The following is an 18,299-nucleotide window of genomic DNA, read 5'->3' as shown; positions in this document are numbered from 1 at the left end:
ATTCATTACTGCCTGTTGCTCTCTTTCTCTTAATTGAGGAAGGGAATGCCAGCAAAAGGTTATGCTCGTGGCTTGAGCCCATAAATTATGCAATATCACAGTGTGAAAGGTGCACAGTGTGAAACTGACTGACTGGTTACACACCACATTTCAAACATGTCAAACCAAGGCACCATTCTCCTTTATTAAAATGACTCGTAACACATCTGAGAGAATGGAAGCATGAGCCTGAGCCACTGTGGGTTCCCAGCCAAATCAGAGCTTAAGTAACAGTCTATTACGCCAATTAATTCTAACCTCATAGGATAGCCTTCGGAACTTCCATTCAAATTGGCGTCTCTGTAACATTGCTTTTCCTCCACATTGGGCAGTTTAGAGTTAGAAGCATCGTGCTGCTGTCAGCCTTGGAGTGGGTGGAATGAGAGGCTACAGCTACGCAATACATTCAGGGATGGGTAGGCATAATATATGGACAAGGTACTCCCTGGCTCATGCTTCAGGCTTTTAGCCACTACACCACCCTAGCTCAGTTTATCAGGAAGTCCATCAAGGGTTCATTTGATCAAACCTCTGTTTACGCTGCCCTACTAACAAATGAATGTAGACTCAGAGTAATACTAATTATGGAAAATTGGAAGCTGGAAGATTTACCAGAGACATTCTACATTTCTTATAATAGGGAAAGATGAGGATCTATGTAAAGAAGGGAAGTCTGACTTTCTCTATTTAGCCCTATTTAGGCATTCTTAAATTCTGCACATGGAGGTGATATGCAGGGGAGCATGAATCCCTCACCATAACCTCCCTACTTTGAACATGATTACTATCCTCTCATGATCAGGAATCTGGAGCATGAGGAAGACTGTCATTTCAGCCAAACACACTTAAGAGTCTGCCTTCAGACCTTTCCTCTCAGTACTAAAAGGACAAGGGGATGTGCCAGCACACAGACCCTGCACACATACAATTTTAAGAATATCTGAAGATGGCTATTCCTTGCCTTTCTCCCCTAATAGTAAGTATACTATGACTACTGAGCACACTCGCTCCTCTTTGGACTTTTCTTCAGGGAACTATGTACCCTCCCGCTTAAGACCTTTTCCCCTTAAAAAAAATTCCCCCCCCATACTTGATGCTTCCCCAAGCCTGCTGATTATCTCCCCCTTGTATGAGAGGGGTGCCCTTTTCGCTGCACAAGCAATTATCCTCGTCCTCTGAACATCATTCAGGTCCTGGCTATTGTTTCCTTCTATGCTACGAACAAGGTGGGTTTCCTATGGTTTAATTACAGTGCACTCTCTGTTGCAGTTATTGTTAAATAATTAGGAGCTAGGAAAAAAGTCTCTACGTACTACAAATCACCCCGCAATCTACCCAAGAGCGCCCGCAGGGCTGTTGCCTCCATGCCAGGCTTGTGGAGTCTGCAGAGGCAGCTGGTTATAGTCAGGAGGATGCTCAGCTGGATATCCCTTTGAATGAACCATAGCTGCCAAGTTTTCCCTTTTCTCGCGAGGAAGCCTATTCAGCATAAGGGAAAATCCCTGTAAAAAAGGGATAACTTGGCAGCTATGGAATGAACCCACCAGAGCTGCTTCTTATGTTAGCAAGCCTTATTTTTTCTTCCCTGGCCACCCAACCTCTCTGCTCTCGCGCTGCTCCCTTAGCGCACCTCCCGCAACGTTCTGCAGCTCGCGCCGCAAAGCCTTTCTGCCCGATTACGACACTGTCGTAAGCGGCGGTAATAAAGCAGCAGTCTCCATCCCGGAAGTCGGGGTCCGCCTTCGCGCTTTACGTCGCGCCTTAAGCCGGAAGTATCAGGAGACGGCGTTTCGTTTCGTTTTGTTTACTGTCTCCGCGTCGCTTGTTCTCGGCTGTCGCTGGGGAGGCGGTGGCGGCAGCATGGACAGGAAGAAGCCGCTGGATGTTACGGTTTCCTCGGTGAGTGGCGAAAGGGGGTCCCGGACACACACACGCCGCCGCCTTTGCCCTTCTTCCCCTGCAAAGGGGACTGAGCTGGAAGGCCCAGCCTCTGCTGGAAGGGGCGCTCTGCACATGCTCGGGGATACTTGGAAAACCCAGCATTACTACCTTTGGCATGACAGAAGAAGTTGCCGCCCTTGCACAGATTGTGAGCCGCCCAGGCTAAGCTGCGGGAAACAAATGGCTCCTTTTACATGTGCCCTCAAGCTCTAATTTACTTGTCTTTTTTATTTTTATGGTCATAAGTTGCTTTAAATTGTTAATATTGTGGTTTTAATGCTGTAACCTGCCTTGGGACCTTAGGGTTGAAGCGGGCGTGTAGTAAGAATATCTACCTTTCAACATTAGGGTTGAGCGCCAGGTACAAGTTAAACCCCTTTTCTCTTACACCTCAACTCCTCTGCTAATCCCAAGGGCCTCCCTTGATGATGAACCTTTCAGATTGGCAAGACCATCTTGACAGTTCCTGGGCTCTTTAAATGCAAAGAGGTCCTGATGAGAATGTAATTTTCCAGGTCTTTCCATGGCCTGATAATTCATATATTTCAGAAAGTGTTGTTAAGGGGAGAGGAAACCCAATTAGGTTTTAGGATCATTTTTAGGTGTAACTCCTTCATTTAAAAATGTTTGGGCTGCCCAGAGTACAATAAGATTTTTATGCTGTTGATGTACAGCTATCAGACCTGTTCATTCAATCCAACCAGAATGTACTACTATTAAGTGAAGTACAGACCAGTGTTTTCAGAAGTGATCCCACCATTTTCTTCCAGTACATTTCTGGGCACAATTCAAAGTGTTGGTGCTGACCTTTAAAGCTCTAAATTGCCTTGGCCCATTATACCTGAAGGAGTGTATCCACCCCCATCATTCAGTCTGGACACTGAGGTCCAGCACCGAGGGCCTTCTGGTGGTTCCCTCACTGCCAGAAGCAAAGTTACAGGGAACCAGGCAGAGGGCCTTCTCGGTAGTGGCACCCACCCTGTGGAACGCCCTCCCATCAGATGTCAAAAGAAATAAACTATCTGACTTTTTAGAAGACATCTGAAGGCACCCCTGTTTAGGGAAGCTTTTAATATTTGATGAATTATTGTATTTTAATATTTTGCTGGAAGCCACCCAGAGTGGCTGGGGAAACCCAGCCGGATGGGCAGGGTATAAATAATAAATTCTGAGCAGTCGGTCAGACACCTGAGCTGTGTTGCAGAACTCTCAGGGTTAAATTTTTATTCACATTTTTTGGGTTTTTTGCATAAAAGAAACACTTGGGTAGGAATGTGCAATGTCTGATGAGATGGATATTCTCTTAGGAATATCAATATTCTGCTTGATCAAGTATATTGATTGGGAGAGTGAGCTGGGACTGACAATCTCATCAACGCCCCACCCCCCTGCAAATCTTTTTTCAAATGACTGATTAAAAATGACAGTGTATGCTATAATGTTCCATAAAATAAACTGTGTTGCAATTTAGTGCTTTAAATAGGAGGTTGGAAACCTTTTCAGCTTGCTAAGTAGTGTTCTTACATCCTTCACACACACCCCTGCCGAACCACTGTGATAGGAGGGAAATAACATCGGGTGACCCATTTTTCATTTGCTGCCAAGAATGATCCCAGTCAATGCAAGTGTGGCATATCAATTGTTATCAAAATAATCAAGTTTTATCTGAGGTAATCAAATACCAGCCATTGTCTTTTTGTAAGGCTATAGATTAAAGAACATCTGAATCTAGAACTGCTTATTACTCCTATATTATATTGGGTCTATTTCTACCCAAACATTGTATGGGGTAAAGTTTTGTCAACCCTCACTTTATATGCATTTGCACTGGTCACCTTACCAGTATTTTAATTTTTCAAGGTTTTAAGTATTTCAGTTGCTAGGCTATAGTTGCAAATTTATGTTCTTTTCCACCGAGACTCATTTAAAGTTCTTTATCGTATTGCTAAATGGAAAATTGTCTTTCTTTTCTGATGCAGCTCATAGACTTGAAAGCTGAACTTTTCCGAAAACAGGAAGAATTCAAAAAGGAAAAACTTTTGAAAGATGCTGGAGTCCCTGTAAAACCTAAAGCAGCAAACAAGGTAGAGTTTGTTTACAATTCAATCCTAAAACTGTCTGCTCAGAAATAAGTTACAAGTAGGTAGCCATATTGGTCTGCCATAGTTGAAACAAAATAAAAAAAAATTCTTCCAGTAGCACCTTAGAGACCAACTAAGTTTGTTGTTCATGTTTCACATGAAAGCTCATACCAATAACAAACTTAGTTGGTCTCTAAGAAGGAATTTTTAAATTTTGCTCAGAAATAGGTTTGCTGAATTCAATGGGAATTGTACATAGGATTGCAGCCTACAACTTAATAACCTTGTTGAATTTGGTGGGACTCTTAATTCAAGAGTGATCTTCTCCTTGAACAGCTGCCTGAAATTCTGAACAGTAGTTTCCAGAGATGTGACAGGCTCAAAGCTAATGAGCTAAAAAGATGCAATTTGAGGAATTCTGTAAACTGACATTCAATAATTTTGTAGTTCTCTATACTACAGAGTAGAGCTTTTTGTTTTAAGAAGGGGAACCTGTAGAACCCCATGCTACTGTTAGGCAACTTACTTGCAAACCATTTATTACATTTAGGAAGAGCTTTGTAGGAATGGAAAGCTTTGGTGCGCTTGATATAGGCAAGGGGCCTTATGTCACACACCTGAGCTCTGATGTGTTTAGAACTGGCCAGTACTGGAGCCTAGATGATGGAAAGATCTACCTTTTTTAAAGATAAAAAATAAAATCCTGCTGGATCAGGTCAAAAGTCCATCTAGTCCAGCATCCTGTTCTCACAGTAGCCAACCAGATGCCTTTGGGAAGCACACAAGTAGAATCTGAGTGGAACATCGCTCTCCGCTCTTGCTGTTTTCAGAGACTGCTGTTCAAAAGCTTGCTGCCTCTGACAATGGAGGTGTTGGATGTTCTACGACTATTTGTGATAACTGAACTCTGGTATAGTATTTATGTTTCATTTTGAAAACTTAATGTTGCAGAAGCCGAGCATTTGGACTAAACAGAATAAAGGTGTTTCAGATCGATCTGAGAAAGATGCTGAACAAAAGATAGAAGAGCAACAAACATTGGACAAATCAAGGTAATACTTCTGAGAAGGGCAGACGTAAAATTTTATTAGTCTGGTTACATATTATACACTGAACAAATGTAAAATAGGATTGTGTGTTTCAGAGCTGATGCTTAGTTTCTGCTTCTGAAATTAGTTGTTCTGAACTTTTGCAGCCCTAGGCTTGAATGCCTATGCTATAGACAATCATTTCTCTGACACCAAGTGTGTAACCATTTGTGCATCTGGTACCACAGGTTGCCTGTTAAAATACAGTCAATTTCTATGGTTGTGATTTATCATACAGTTTGCACACGAGAGAGTTCAGATTCAGGCATGTGCTCTCTTGAAACACATCCCCAACTTTGTAGGATGCTCATAAGCATTTTTGCTCGGAAGTCTTAGTTCCCTTCAGTGGGTCATTCGTCCCTAGGAAGTGCTCAGGAGTGAAGTCTCCTATCCTATAAGAAGAATAAGTAATGTTCTTCATTCTCCGTGTGAGGGGAGTGTAACACTCTTTGCATTTCGACAATTATATACAGCATCACATTCTTGGAGGTTTGGTGTCTTTCCAACTGGGACTAGTAGTATCCCTCTTTTCCCATCTCCTTGTTCCTGAGGGCACTAAGGAACAAATGGCTTGGAACGTACAGGCAAATTCATTAAAAACGCTGGCATTACAGAAAAGGAAGGAACAAGGGAGGAAGTAATGTGTACAGAGAAGAGAGAATTGTGCTTGCAGCTAGGGCTCCTGTTGTTTCTACCAAAATAAGTTGCTTTATTAAACCGGGCAGTTTCTCCCTAGCATTCCTACATTTTGATAGTGCCCATGGCTTTGATTATTGCCTTCTGGGCCTCTAGGAAAGCACTATAGCCTCTTTTTAAAAAAAAGTTAAGTTGCCTCCATCTGATTCCTCCTGAGAGGTCCTTGTATATATGCATGCCCATGATTGTGTGGAGGATGTTGCTGTTCTCTCCACAGCTACAGCAGTAGTGACCCAGTGTTCTCACCATTCCACACTTGGGAATCAAAAATGCCCCTGTTGCTGCTAGTTTAGGTCGCATAGGCTGCCTTAAGAGGCAATGATGTAAGAAATGAAATCTTTCTCCCATATCCATAATGGCAAAAGACTTTTTGCTTTCTAATGGTTAACTGAAAGGGATGTGTTCCCGTGTTTTGTAGGCAGAAACTAGAAGAGAAAGCACTGCTCTATGAGAAGATGACAAAAGGAGACTTTCCAGGTGAGTGAAAGCCGCCTTCTTTATGTACAGAAAAATTGGCAACGTATCTCCCTAGGATTGCTTGTCAGACTCTGTTTTCTGCGCATTGTCATGTAGTGTGGTCAAGGGCATTGTTGGCAGCAGTAGAGCTGATTGCTGCAATTTTATATTGACTCCTCTCTCGGCTGGGTCCTTTTGATATCTGTCATTTACAGATTGATTTTTCTGTTTTAGATGAAGAAACCGAGGATTTGTACCTTGTAGATTTCACCCAGAAGATTATAGACAAACGGCGAGAAGTACAGGAGCTGTGTGCAAATGAAGCTGCTAGAAAGGCAGCAGAGAAGGCAAACAGGGAAGAAGAGAGACTTTCTGAAGCAGAAATTCCACCTCCTCAGGACCCCACTGAAGAATGGTTTGTAGTAGCATTGTGGTGGTTCAATCTTGTTTTATATGATTTCTCTGCAATTACTACCATCACTCCCATACTACCTCCCACACAGAGAACATCTCTTAAGTGAAGGATACTACTAATCTATAGTTAACTTTCTTACCTATGAGGAAACATTATTCCATGTTTTTCCCTTGCAAAAGAATTTCCAGTAGGTTATGCTTTTCATATTAAGGGTGATTCAGTTGTTCATTTTCCTTGGTTAGATGTTGCATTAATTTCACCCCCTCCATTTAGAATAGAGTTCAGTCATATTTTTTGAACAGCATTTTTAAGTTTGATTCATATGCAGAAGCCATTAAATGAACCCGCTGAAATTCTGTTCACTGGTCTCCTATCAGTTGTATACACATCTCTTAGATAAACAGCTACCTTTCCCTTTTTAGTAGCAATATTTTCATAAAACAAAAGTGCATACTTTTTTAAAGCATTTGTCAGCCTCTCTTAAGACTTCTGTGAACTTGTTGGCCCATAATATTCAACTGCTATTTTCCTAGCTTGCCTGGAGCTGCTTGTGTTACAGAAGTTAAATTTCTGGATATTTAAATTTACTTTAGATGTAAAAGCACACATTTTGCAAACAGTCATCTAAGTACTACAAACAACTCATAAATTGTTTTCTGGTGAATGTGTAAGAAAAGTGTTGAGATGCTGCAGGTTTTCTCCCCCCCCAAAAACACACAAAAATCTGTCCTCAGAGTTGGAAAACACTGTGATAAACAGAAATTGGATACCCACCAGCAAATGCTCCGGGGGGGGGGGGATAGAGATAGAGGGAGCTACTCCTGGATCCTTGGCATTCTTGTGAAAAACAACATAATGAAAGCATAACTCATTAATAGCTAATAATTAGCACTACATGCTAGTCCCAATAACACTTTGGACAGCTATGTGTCTGTGTACTCTAAATAATTTGGAGCATTAAACACTAAATTTTACTGCGAGTATTAATGGGCAGCATTTACTGCTCCTTGTCTGGATCTTGAACAGTTTTCGATAAGAGAAGTAACTGAGAAACAGTTTTACATTAAAAGAACATTGACAGACCTTCTGCTTTGCATTTGTGTTCAGCTTTCATTAAAATAGTGGAATAAATGTACAGTAGAAGCGATCCTTAAATGAGTCTTGAAAAATATTGTTTCAAATTCAATACTTGTATGGGAAGTTGATGCTGCATCATTATTTTCGCCACAGGGAGCAGGCCCTATGTGCCAGTTTAGATGCAGGCTATTGTACATTTTTAATGGTTCTCTTAACTACCTTATCACAAAAGCAAGCAGCTGAATTACAGTGAGTTTTAGAAATGGTGACTCTCCTAAATGTAGGGAAAGGATGCTCTGTTAAACTTGTGACATTTATGGTGAGGTAACTAAAGGATTGTTCTATGCAAGGTAGGCCTATTACATGTAATTATTTGTTTCTTTATTTTCTGAGTTATAAATCAGACTCTGACTTCTGTGTACAGTAAAGCTGTTTTTCCATTAAATTCTAGGGTAGATTATGTGGATTCCTTGGGCCGTTCTAGGCGCTGTATGAAGAAAGATTTGCCACATCTGCTTCAAATGGATAAAGACCTTCAGGGAAAGAGGTGATGCTTGTACAGTACTAAATTAAATAGCTGTTTTTTTCTTTCACATATGGAATGGTGGGGTATGGGTACTCGTCCAGTTGGACTCCGATGGAAAATGTTCCATGTTCACAGAAGAGTACATCCAGCTGTTTCTTTACCCCATGTCCTAAGCCCTGCGCAGGTTCCTGAAGAATCTTGTTTCGTTTGAGCTAAGTGGACACTTGATTTTTTTTTTTTGTATGTGTAGAGAACAAATTCTGCATAAATACATGAAAAAGCTTCTAGGAGATGAGCAAGTTGACAAATTTGTCTATGCATTCTGGTCAAATCTGTGTTTGCAGCCAAGTTAGCAATATTATAATGCTTCTTGTCGATTATCAGCTTGGGGAAATCAGGGGTGACTAATTTTTTGGCTGGAAATGTACTGGGAGCCAATGTAGGTCTTTCAGGACCAGTGTCATATGGTCTCTGCGGCCACTCCCAGTCACCAGTCTAGCTACCACATTCTGGAGTAGTTGTAGTTTGCCAGGTAGCCCCACATAGGTAGCCCCACATAGAGCGCATTGCAGTAGTCCAAGCGGGAGATAACCAGAGCATGCACCACTCTGGTGAGACAGTCTGCGGGCAATAAAATTGAATTTTAATGTGTCCTAATGAAACCTAGAGGAGTCTGGCATTTTCTCCTCTTAGATAAATGCATTTCAAATCTTTTTGATCAAGTCAAGGACACAATGTTCTATTAAGTAGAACTTGATTTGTTTTTCCATTATGAAGTCTTACGATAACCTGGCAAAATGGGCATTTTAGGAAAGCTAATCGCATGAGTTATTAAGCAATTGGCTCATTCATTTTTTTCCATAGCTAAGTAGGAAAAATAAAAAGATATTGAAATGTAACTCTGTTGATCTGATGAGGGTAGCTTGCCGAATTACTTTATCTTCTGTTTATTCCATCTTTGCTTCTCATCAAGAGAATGCCTTCTGCAGAGAAATGTGAACACTTGGCAGTGGGAGCTATTTCATCTATTTTTAGGAATTTTCCAGTTTTTTCTCTTAACATTTTTTAATCTTTTAGGTAACGAATGAAATGCTTTTTTAGGCAGGACTTTACAGCACCATGTTAGCGGCACATTGATCCCTCAAAATAGTTTCTGAAAGCTATGTAACAATTTACAGTATTTACAAGTAATTACAATGCCTTTATATTGTAGAATGTACAACTCAAAGGACATGTAGAGGAAAAAAAATTGATGGCTGCTCTGCAAGTGCCTTGGCAGTTCAGCAGAATGTCTACCCAGAGGTGCTCCAAGGCTCTTAGAGAGCTGCTGTTATAGGGCATTGTTCTTTTAGATGAGATATACTCAATTGGTTTTGGGATTTCTCACTCGCAAACCATTTCTCACTCATAAACTCTTAAGGGATGCTTCCCTCCCCCTTAGGCAAATGACAGAAGAGAAGACTTTGTTGTCTGAAGATATGAGAAAGGAGCTTCAGCGTCAGCAGTGGGAAAGGGAAGAAGAAGCCCTAAAGAAACCTATGGGGCCAATGCATTATGAGGACATTAGAGAAAATGGTGCGTATTCTTAACTGTGCATGCAGATCTGCCTTGAGAAATGAGATGCGCTTCTGCTTCTATTGCATAAATAGATTCATTTCAGTATATCTTGTCGATCAAGGCCGTATCCTGATTTTTTTAATCAAGGTGATCATCAGTGTACAGAATTCACAGGATGCTATAATTAAATGTGGGGGAAATTGGGAAGTCCCGTAAACTTATACCAAATCCTATAATAATAAATATTATTTATTATTATTATTTGTGCCCTGCCCTTCTGGCTGAGTCTCCCCAGCCACTCTGGGCGGCTCCCAATCGAGTGTTAAAACAATACAGCATTAAATATTAAAAACTTCCCGAAACAGGTATTTAATGATAATACATCTCACATCTTTAACCTAATTAGTGATTAAAATGTGTATATGCTGCTGTATCATAAAAATGTATCACAGCAGTTTACAACAACATATAAAAACATAAAGCCATACAATAAAATCATAAAGTTTAAACTTGATCCAGAGTGACTATTGTCAGAAGAGTAGAATTTCTCTGTCCCCATCCTTCATCCATTGAAAGTGGGGGAAATCCATTGAAAAAAGATGGTTAAGATCAGGCATCCCCAAACTTCGGCCCTCCAGATGTTTTGGACTACAATTCCCATCTTCCCCGACCACTGGTCCTGTTAGCTAGGGATCATGGGAGTTGTAGGCCAAAACATCTGGAGGGCCGCAGTTTGGGGATGCCTGGTTAAGATTGTTGTGATGTGAGTATTCTGTGTGTATTTGGAGGTGTAATAAACAGGTTACTATTCTGCTTCATTGAAAACTGACTTAATAAGCAAGCACTGTCTTCCTTTGCCTAGGGAGGGTTGTAGGTCAGTGGTAGAACACATGCTTTATTTTTTTTCCAAAAGATCCCTGCTTAATTCCCTGGCATCTCCAGGTAGGGATAGGAAAGACTCCTGTCTGCAGCCCTGGAGAACTGCAGATCACTCTAGGTAAAACAGAGCTAGATGGATTGGTCATCTGATTCAGTACTCTTCTGTGTTCCTGTGACTGATGTTGAATATCATCCTAAGAGGCAACTCTCTGTATCCCAATATCCCTGTAATGTAGGATGAATTTGTAACACTGTACCAAAAAAAAAATCTTCCTTTCAGAGGCCAGACAGCTTGGTGTTGGTTACTTTGCCTTTGCCCGTGATCAGGCTTTGAGGAGAAAGCAAATGGAAACCTTAGAAATGCTAAGAGAACAGGTATGAAGTTTAAGTGTTTACAATTGTGCTGGGGGGGGGGGGGATATGTTCCACTATGGAGCTTTTCCTTGGGTATTGTATGGTTGGTGCATACGAGCAGATTGATAGAGTAACCTAAAATGTCCAGTGCCAGTCTTTTGAAAGATGTGTAGTAATCGTAACTGAATCAAGAACTGCCAATATGTGTCTGAATTATTATTGTGATATCTGTGGGTAATGAATCTCCGTGTGTGCAAATGTGGGGAGATTAAAACTTCAAATTGGTTTGCAGTTTATGCTTCAGGTTTAGGTGCAGAAATTTATGCAGAAGCTCAAGTTTCCCAAATAGATTTCTTAGTGTGACTTCGATTTAAAATACTCATTTCTTTTCTAAACCCAATACTTTTTAGTTGTGTGACTGCAATGAAAAACTTGTACGCCCTACTGTTTGTTTTATGGCTGTCTGATCATACATACGAAGGTTTTACTATCATGCCTTAGTAATTATTTGGTCACTTATAGAAGTGTTTGCAATATCAGAGTTTGGATTTGAAAAATATGGGGGGGGGGGAATTGGTTGAAATAAACTACATGGCTGTTGAGTAGTGTCTGTGTAAGTAAGCAGTTAATTATTGGAAATAGCAATGTAAATCACTTGCTACTGACTACATAAATCAATTGTCATTGACTTTTCTAAGACTACAGACCAGAGAGCAAAACGTGAACATTTAGCAGAGAAACGTAAGGCTGTTCTGGAAGCCAGGCTGTCCAAGCTTCGAGCGAAAAAGCGATTGAAAGAAGGTGACACAAAGGAAAATGGAGGTACTTTCTCTATAAATTTCCTTAAATGCAGAGAACAAAGGATCCACATCTGTATTCATCAAACTGAACTGTTAATGAGGACCTAGTTGACACTAATCATAAGACCAATATTTCATCTCTGCATCAAATACAAATATTGTATTGCGGGGGTTTTCCAGATGGCATTCAGAATCAATTTTCTGAGGGTTAAATCTCACTAAGCAGCACTCCCAGAAGACCCATTGAAATAAATTGACTTAAGTTAGTCATGATTTCATTGGGACTTCTCAGAGTATGGCTTGGTCAGATAAAACCTTGAATCCAAAATGATGTTCACTTAGAGAATGGGTGTCAGAGAGGGATAAGTTGTTGGGAATCTCTACTTCAAGACACTTTCTGATGCCAAGAGGCTGGGGAAGTCTGGCAAAAGTGAAGATCATGATGCATCTTCAGAATATAGAACCAGCTGGAGAAACCTTTTGGCTCTGTGGTCCAGATTTTTATCAGTATCAGCCTTGTGAGTAAAATTTGATAGGTATGCAAAACCCATTAAAATCACCTCTGCAGCTTTTCAAAGTCCTATTTGAATCAGCCTCTCCCCTCCTGGTTCAAGTGGTGCTTTGCTCTACTTCTCCTTTAAGTGGGCGGCAGGAGTAATGCCCCTCTCCTCCCTGCTTAAAGGAGAAAGGAAAGGGCTTTAATCTCTGCTCATCAGCATATTAAATCCTACTGCATGGTGCTGCTTGCAGCTGGGAACAGGGCAGTGGAACCTATTCAGGATTCAACACTGCCATGCTGATGGGTGGGCGTAGTTATGGGGAGAGGGCATGACAGGCCAAGATGGGCCCATGGACTGGAAGTTCCCCACCTGTGATATTGGGGTATATTAAGTAGAAGGAACCTTTGACCCAGCAGATGCTGCTGAACTACAACTCCCATCTTTCCTGACCATTAGCCAGGCTTGTTATAGCTGATAGAAACTTTAGTTCAGCAACATCTGCAGGGCCAAAAATTATCTGAAGTGTAGGAAACTATAGTGAAATATTTTCAGTCTTGCTTAGTTCCCCCCCCCCTTGTTATTCCAATGCAGCCTTTAAAAGATACATTGCTAAGGAGCATTTGAGCTATCTATTGAAATGCTAGGGGTTTAATTTATTTTTTCTTCAGTTTCTTCCTTTGTCGTGATTTAATCTACAGCAATTTTATTTGCGGGGTGGGGACTAAACATCCCAGTGAGATGCTTTCCGCCCCTGCCCCCCCCCCGATTAGGTAATGCTTCAGAGTGTCAACTTGTAGCATGGCAGTAGCTTGTTGAATTATCTCCTGGCTCAAGTAAAATTTGTTTTAATAATCTTTATCTCCACTAAAACAGAAGGAGAAGTTGCTATGCCAGCAGCAGCTGAACCCAAGCCCATTGAAGTGCCAAGCGTTTCCGCGGAAAATAGAAAAGTGGAAGTGATCATTCAGGAAAGGAAAGATACAAAGCCTGGCGTGCCCTATGTCCGAGAGTGGGATAGAGGCAAAGGTAAGGACTTGAAACGTGCATCAGCTTAGCATGGTATAAAAAACCTTTGGATGGTGAGCTGCTCATACTGTGTCAGTATAATCTCTGCTTTGGTGGGCTGGTACCATTTCAGGTGAAGGAATTTCATGTTGTAATAGTCCTGCATAGAAAAAAAGAAAAGAAGGCACTACATTTCATGTGGAATTGAATTTAAGGTGTTTGGGGAGAAGGCTATGCTACCTCTCTATTCATTAGGCAAAAATAGAAAACATTTTAGCCTTACCTTCTTTCTGTTGTCATAGGTGCTCCTTGATTCCCTTGAGGACTTTTTAGTGAAAAATTGTCACCTGAAATAAGAACTTATTTCAACAGGCGACATTGTTCTCAAAAGATTTATTCCCTACCAAAACCACTAGAGGGCACACCATGCAAGAGCAATGTTAACACATTCGTAGCGTTTATTGTGGCCATGCGCCAGTGTGACCAAGTATGGGTTAATGGAAGAGTTTGATGGTTAAGCATAGTATGTAAAAAAATAATAATTCAGTTTGCTCTTTTTTTCCCTCTTTCCCGTTCATAGAATTCACTTTTGGACTGTGGTCAAAGAAGCAGGAAGATCTCAGAAATGAACGAGACCCAGAATTTGCACCTCCCTCTGCTTATTTTATGGGTCAAAAGAGAACGCATGACTTTAGAAGACAGAATTGGAACAAGCCTGGAACCTCATATGAAAAAACAGAAAACCTGACAAGAAACCTGCCACCCCCATCAACTGAACCTTACAGTAGCAGCTCACAGAGCAATCAATTCCCCCCCACTCAGGAACATGACAGTGAACTGCAAAATCAGCAGCCGGCTTACCAGACTTTAGATGACATGCTGTCATACTATAAACAAGTAACATGAGCTTTAGATGTTTTGAAATTGATCACAAAACACTGTTTGGGATTCTCACTTTTCATTTTGTTTTAAAGCTCAAGAGAAAAGGTGTTTTGGTAGGATATGTATCACATGCCTTTTGTCATGTATGCATCTTACTGCAGCCCTTGTGCTACTTCTGTCCCCACTAGCATTAAAGGTTTCTGTTTCTAAAGGTTATTGCTATAGTATCCTGTATTCGCTGCCATTTCCACTGCTGTTTGCTTCACCATAAATACGATGACTAAGATCCAAGGGCCTCCTTTAGGCACATCTAAGGCTTTGGACCTGAACAGCGGGACTGATGACTCTTTTAAAAAGTGCTATGCATACCCAGAAAGAGGCCACCATGCTGTTTTGTGAACTGCTTTTGAAAATCACCTTAGTTTTTGAAATGTAGTTTATTATTTAGCGTGACAGGCTATTATTTGAGAAACGCAGCACACACCTCCTTTTGGCATGCAGAATTAGTTGTCCAGGCCTTTGCATCCCCAGCATTAGAGTAATTTAGTGCCAGCTTGTAGGGTATGGTAAACAGCATTCCATAAAAGGTCTTCTAAATTAAAAACCATGTCCACCCTGTGGCAGCTGGCATTTGTTCACATACCAAGCAAAACAGTGCATTGAACGGAAGCCTCTTAAGATTAGTATGGTGGTTGGTTCTGCTATCCCATTAATCATCTGGATTTCTGACAGTGCTGACAAAGCAAGCAGTTCATATGGGTGACTGTTAACAGAATCTGCTGTTTTAATATCATGGAAAGATACAGCAGTTTTCCCCCCACCCATCTCCCTAACCCGAACAGTTGTTTTGTGGTACTTAAATATTTAAAGCTGTCCCTTTCACTGATGCAGTGTGATTAGAATGACAACTGGCTGCAAAATAAAACTGGATGCGTTTTCCAATTCTGCAGTGTCTATTTTAGTTTGAGCTATAAAGTTGATGAAGGATATGGGGGCTCGTAGCTTTGCAATTGCTTAAAAAAATAAGGCAACACTCGTGTAGTCCCTTTCCTGATTTACTTATATCAGTGATGTAAGCAGGAACAACAGTGTTGCATTGGATGGAGCCAGTAAGCGGGGTGGGCGGCAAATGTGTGTGTTGGTGGAAGGGAACAGCAATTCCATGTGTCTCAAGATCACATTTCTCTTCAAGAAGTAAGCCCAATGAACAGTGGCAACTTCTATCCTCCAAAGCATTCCTGAGACTTAACAAAGCTACAGCCCACTAGATGGCAACAGACTACTAAAATATTGACAAGCTATGCACAAGGGTCAGACAACTGTTTTTTGTACCAAAAAGTTTAATCAACTGTTGATTTCTAGTACTTAAGAGTAGCTTTAATAGGTTGAAGGGGTGTTAGAAAAACATAGACCAATCTAAAGACAATCTCTTTAGAAATCCTGGAATATGAGAGCATATTCTGACTCCAGCAGCTTGGCACCCTGTGGCTTATAGCATTGCTATAATGGTTTGCAGACTTCAGTTTCTAGCATAGTTGTATGTGGGGTGTTGCTCAGTAATGTGTACACAGGCTTGCTGCTCTCTAGGGTTTTAGGCAGAAGCCCTTCCCAGCCAGCATGAAGATGGCAAGCACAAGATGTGGGATTTTTTTCATGCATATCACCACATGCTCTGCCACTGAGCTCTGGCCCTTCCCCATCTCATGATGCTTCTCATTTTCACTTCTGACATTTTCAATATAAAAGCACTTCAGCCAACAGCACTGTGGAAGGTAAGCACAGTCGGCCTTTTAAAGCATTGCTGCCTGGCTGGGCACGGCAGCAGCCAATGCCTGGCCCACCAGCAAGGCACTGCCTGTCAGGTGGGGCCTCTGATTGGCCCGTTTGAAGCTGGCGTTCAGTCGGGAAGTCCCGCCCCGAGATCACGCCAGCCGGGGGAATTCTCAAATGGCTGGCAACCATGTGAGAACTATCTGCCGGAATGGCAACAGAGTGAGGGGCCGTAACTGCCACCCACCTGGAAAGAGTTGTAAAAACAAGTTGAGCTTCTGCAGCTCATTCTTGCCCAGAGTGGCCTTGAGTAAGTGGCCTGAACCTCACTGTGAGAATCTACATAACAGTGCTCGCTCCTATTATGATGCAAGAATGGGCATGTCATATGGAATGTTCAGCATCTCCACACAACTTTCAACTGCTGCTGTGACTCTTGGAACATCTGCGGTTAACAGTAGGTAATCCAAAGCGTTTCATTGAAAGCATTGCAGTTCATTGTGTGTCTGTCTGTCTATATCTATCTATCTATCTATCTATCTATCTATCTATCTATCTATCTATCTATCTATCTATCTATCTATCTCACACACATTCCAAACTATCTAGGGCCCATCAGAATGAGACCTGAGAGACCAGGGTTCAAATCCCCACTCGGCCGCAAAGCTCACTGGGTGACATTGTGCCAATCCCTGTCTCTCAGCCTAGTCTGCCTCACAGGGTAGCTGCTGTGTGGATAAAACTGGGGAGAAGGAGAACTATATACACCACTTTGACCTCCTTTAGAGGAAGGGTGGAATACAAATGCATTTTAAAAATAAAATAAAAATTATGCTGGCTTCCTGCATACTTATCCCTAGTCAGAAGTAGAAGTGACCATGTGGTTCTTCCCAGTCTAACTGTACAGACTGGGCAGCAACTGTCCAATCAGAGATAGTAAATTAGGGCTGGGGGGGGGGGCAGAAAGCATGGAGACCAACAGTAGATGGAGCCTGAGCCACTCACAAGGATAATTCCAGTTTTGGCTGCTGCCATCTCCCTCCTGAGTTCTACAACAGCAAGACTGATGCTAAGTAGGAAGAAGATGACAGCGACACTACCTGGACTCATAAGTAGGAAATCAGGTGGGGTCTGGCAAAGGGCAGGTGGAGGTTGGGACAGCAACCCATTTCCCTAATGGACCAGCCTCCCCTGTTTTTGCCTGGTGTCTGAATGGTAGAAGTGAGGGTACCAGGTGGGCCTCCCTAGAGAGTGCATTCCAATGGTGAAGACCAGGCATACCCAAACTTCGGCCCTCCAGATGTTTTGGACTACAATTCCCACCTTCCCCGACCACTGGTCCTTTTAGCTAGGGATCATAGGAGTTGTAGGCCAAAACATCTGGAGGGCTGCAGTTTGGGGGTGCCTGGTGAAGACCCACCACTGAAAAGACTTTCTTCATGCTGGCCAGGGATGATGAGAATTGTATATAAGAAGCAGTGTAGATAAATAACTACCCAACTTTTAGAAGACACCTGAAGGCAGCCCTGTAAAGGGGAGGTTTTAATGTTGGATGTTTTATTGTGCTTTTATATCAGTCAAAAGCTGCCCAAAGTGGCTGGGGCAACCCAGTCAGATAGGCAGGGTACAAATAATAAAATTATTATGGTTGTAGTCTGCAACATCTGGAGGGAACCATATTGTCTTCTTGTGGTTCAGGTGGGTGGACTGGACAGCCCGTCTAATATTGTTGGTTGCTTTTTTCCATTTGGGATTTCAAAGCAAGCCCTAAATGAGTGCAAAAGAAGTCTCTACTGAGTTGGCTTGTGTGAGAAGGAGGCTGAACTGAATTAGCCATTCCTCTGTAGAGGGTATTAGCCTCTAGCTAGCTGTAGAAACTTCAACTTCCATAAAACTTAGACTGACAGTTTATTAGTTCCAGCTGAAAGTTTACTTTGTAATTAAGAAAGTGCTTCAGATGCATTTTCTAATTAAATCAAGGGTAATTTATCTGTCACACTTGAAATGCCTGGGACTATTTTTGGACTTCTCATTGGTGAACATAGGAGCAATAAAAAAAGCATGGCTGCCTGCTTATGCTGGGAAGTTTTATTGTCTCTTGAATTCCATGTTTTAATTCTCATAGCCTTTTCAATTATACATGATAACTCAGTTCATTTTTTGTCCTTCAAGCCTATTTTGCCAGCTTCTGTCTTCAGGCCACTGCAGTTTCTTTTAAGATGTACTTCTAAGA

The 18,299-nt window shown here is 41.6% G+C and overlaps 1 protein-coding gene across 1 annotated transcript; it reads left to right on the top strand.

The window, feature by feature from the left end:
* The first annotated feature begins 1,804 nt into the window (after window positions 1–1,804).
* Window positions 1,805–16,513, top strand: CCDC174 (coiled-coil domain containing 174). The gene is made up of 11 exons (XM_035106519.2): window positions 1,805–1,938; window positions 3,960–4,064; window positions 5,013–5,113; window positions 6,264–6,322; window positions 6,536–6,716; window positions 8,245–8,340; window positions 9,761–9,894; window positions 11,036–11,130; window positions 11,808–11,931; window positions 13,283–13,435; window positions 13,995–16,513. Exons 1-11 carry the CDS (start codon window positions 1,900–1,902, stop codon window positions 14,318–14,320), a joined length of 1,413 nt encoding a protein of 470 aa, XP_034962410.2. The 5' UTR covers window positions 1,805–1,899; the 3' UTR covers window positions 14,321–16,513.
* Window positions 16,514–18,299: the final 1,786 nt, after the last annotated feature.

The sequence above is a fragment of the Zootoca vivipara genome, chromosome 2 (assembly GCF_963506605.1).
Source record: "Zootoca vivipara chromosome 2, rZooViv1.1, whole genome shotgun sequence".
NCBI lineage: Eukaryota > Metazoa > Chordata > Lepidosauria > Squamata > Lacertidae > Zootoca > Zootoca vivipara.
This window is presented reverse-complemented; position numbering and strand designations above follow the sequence as displayed.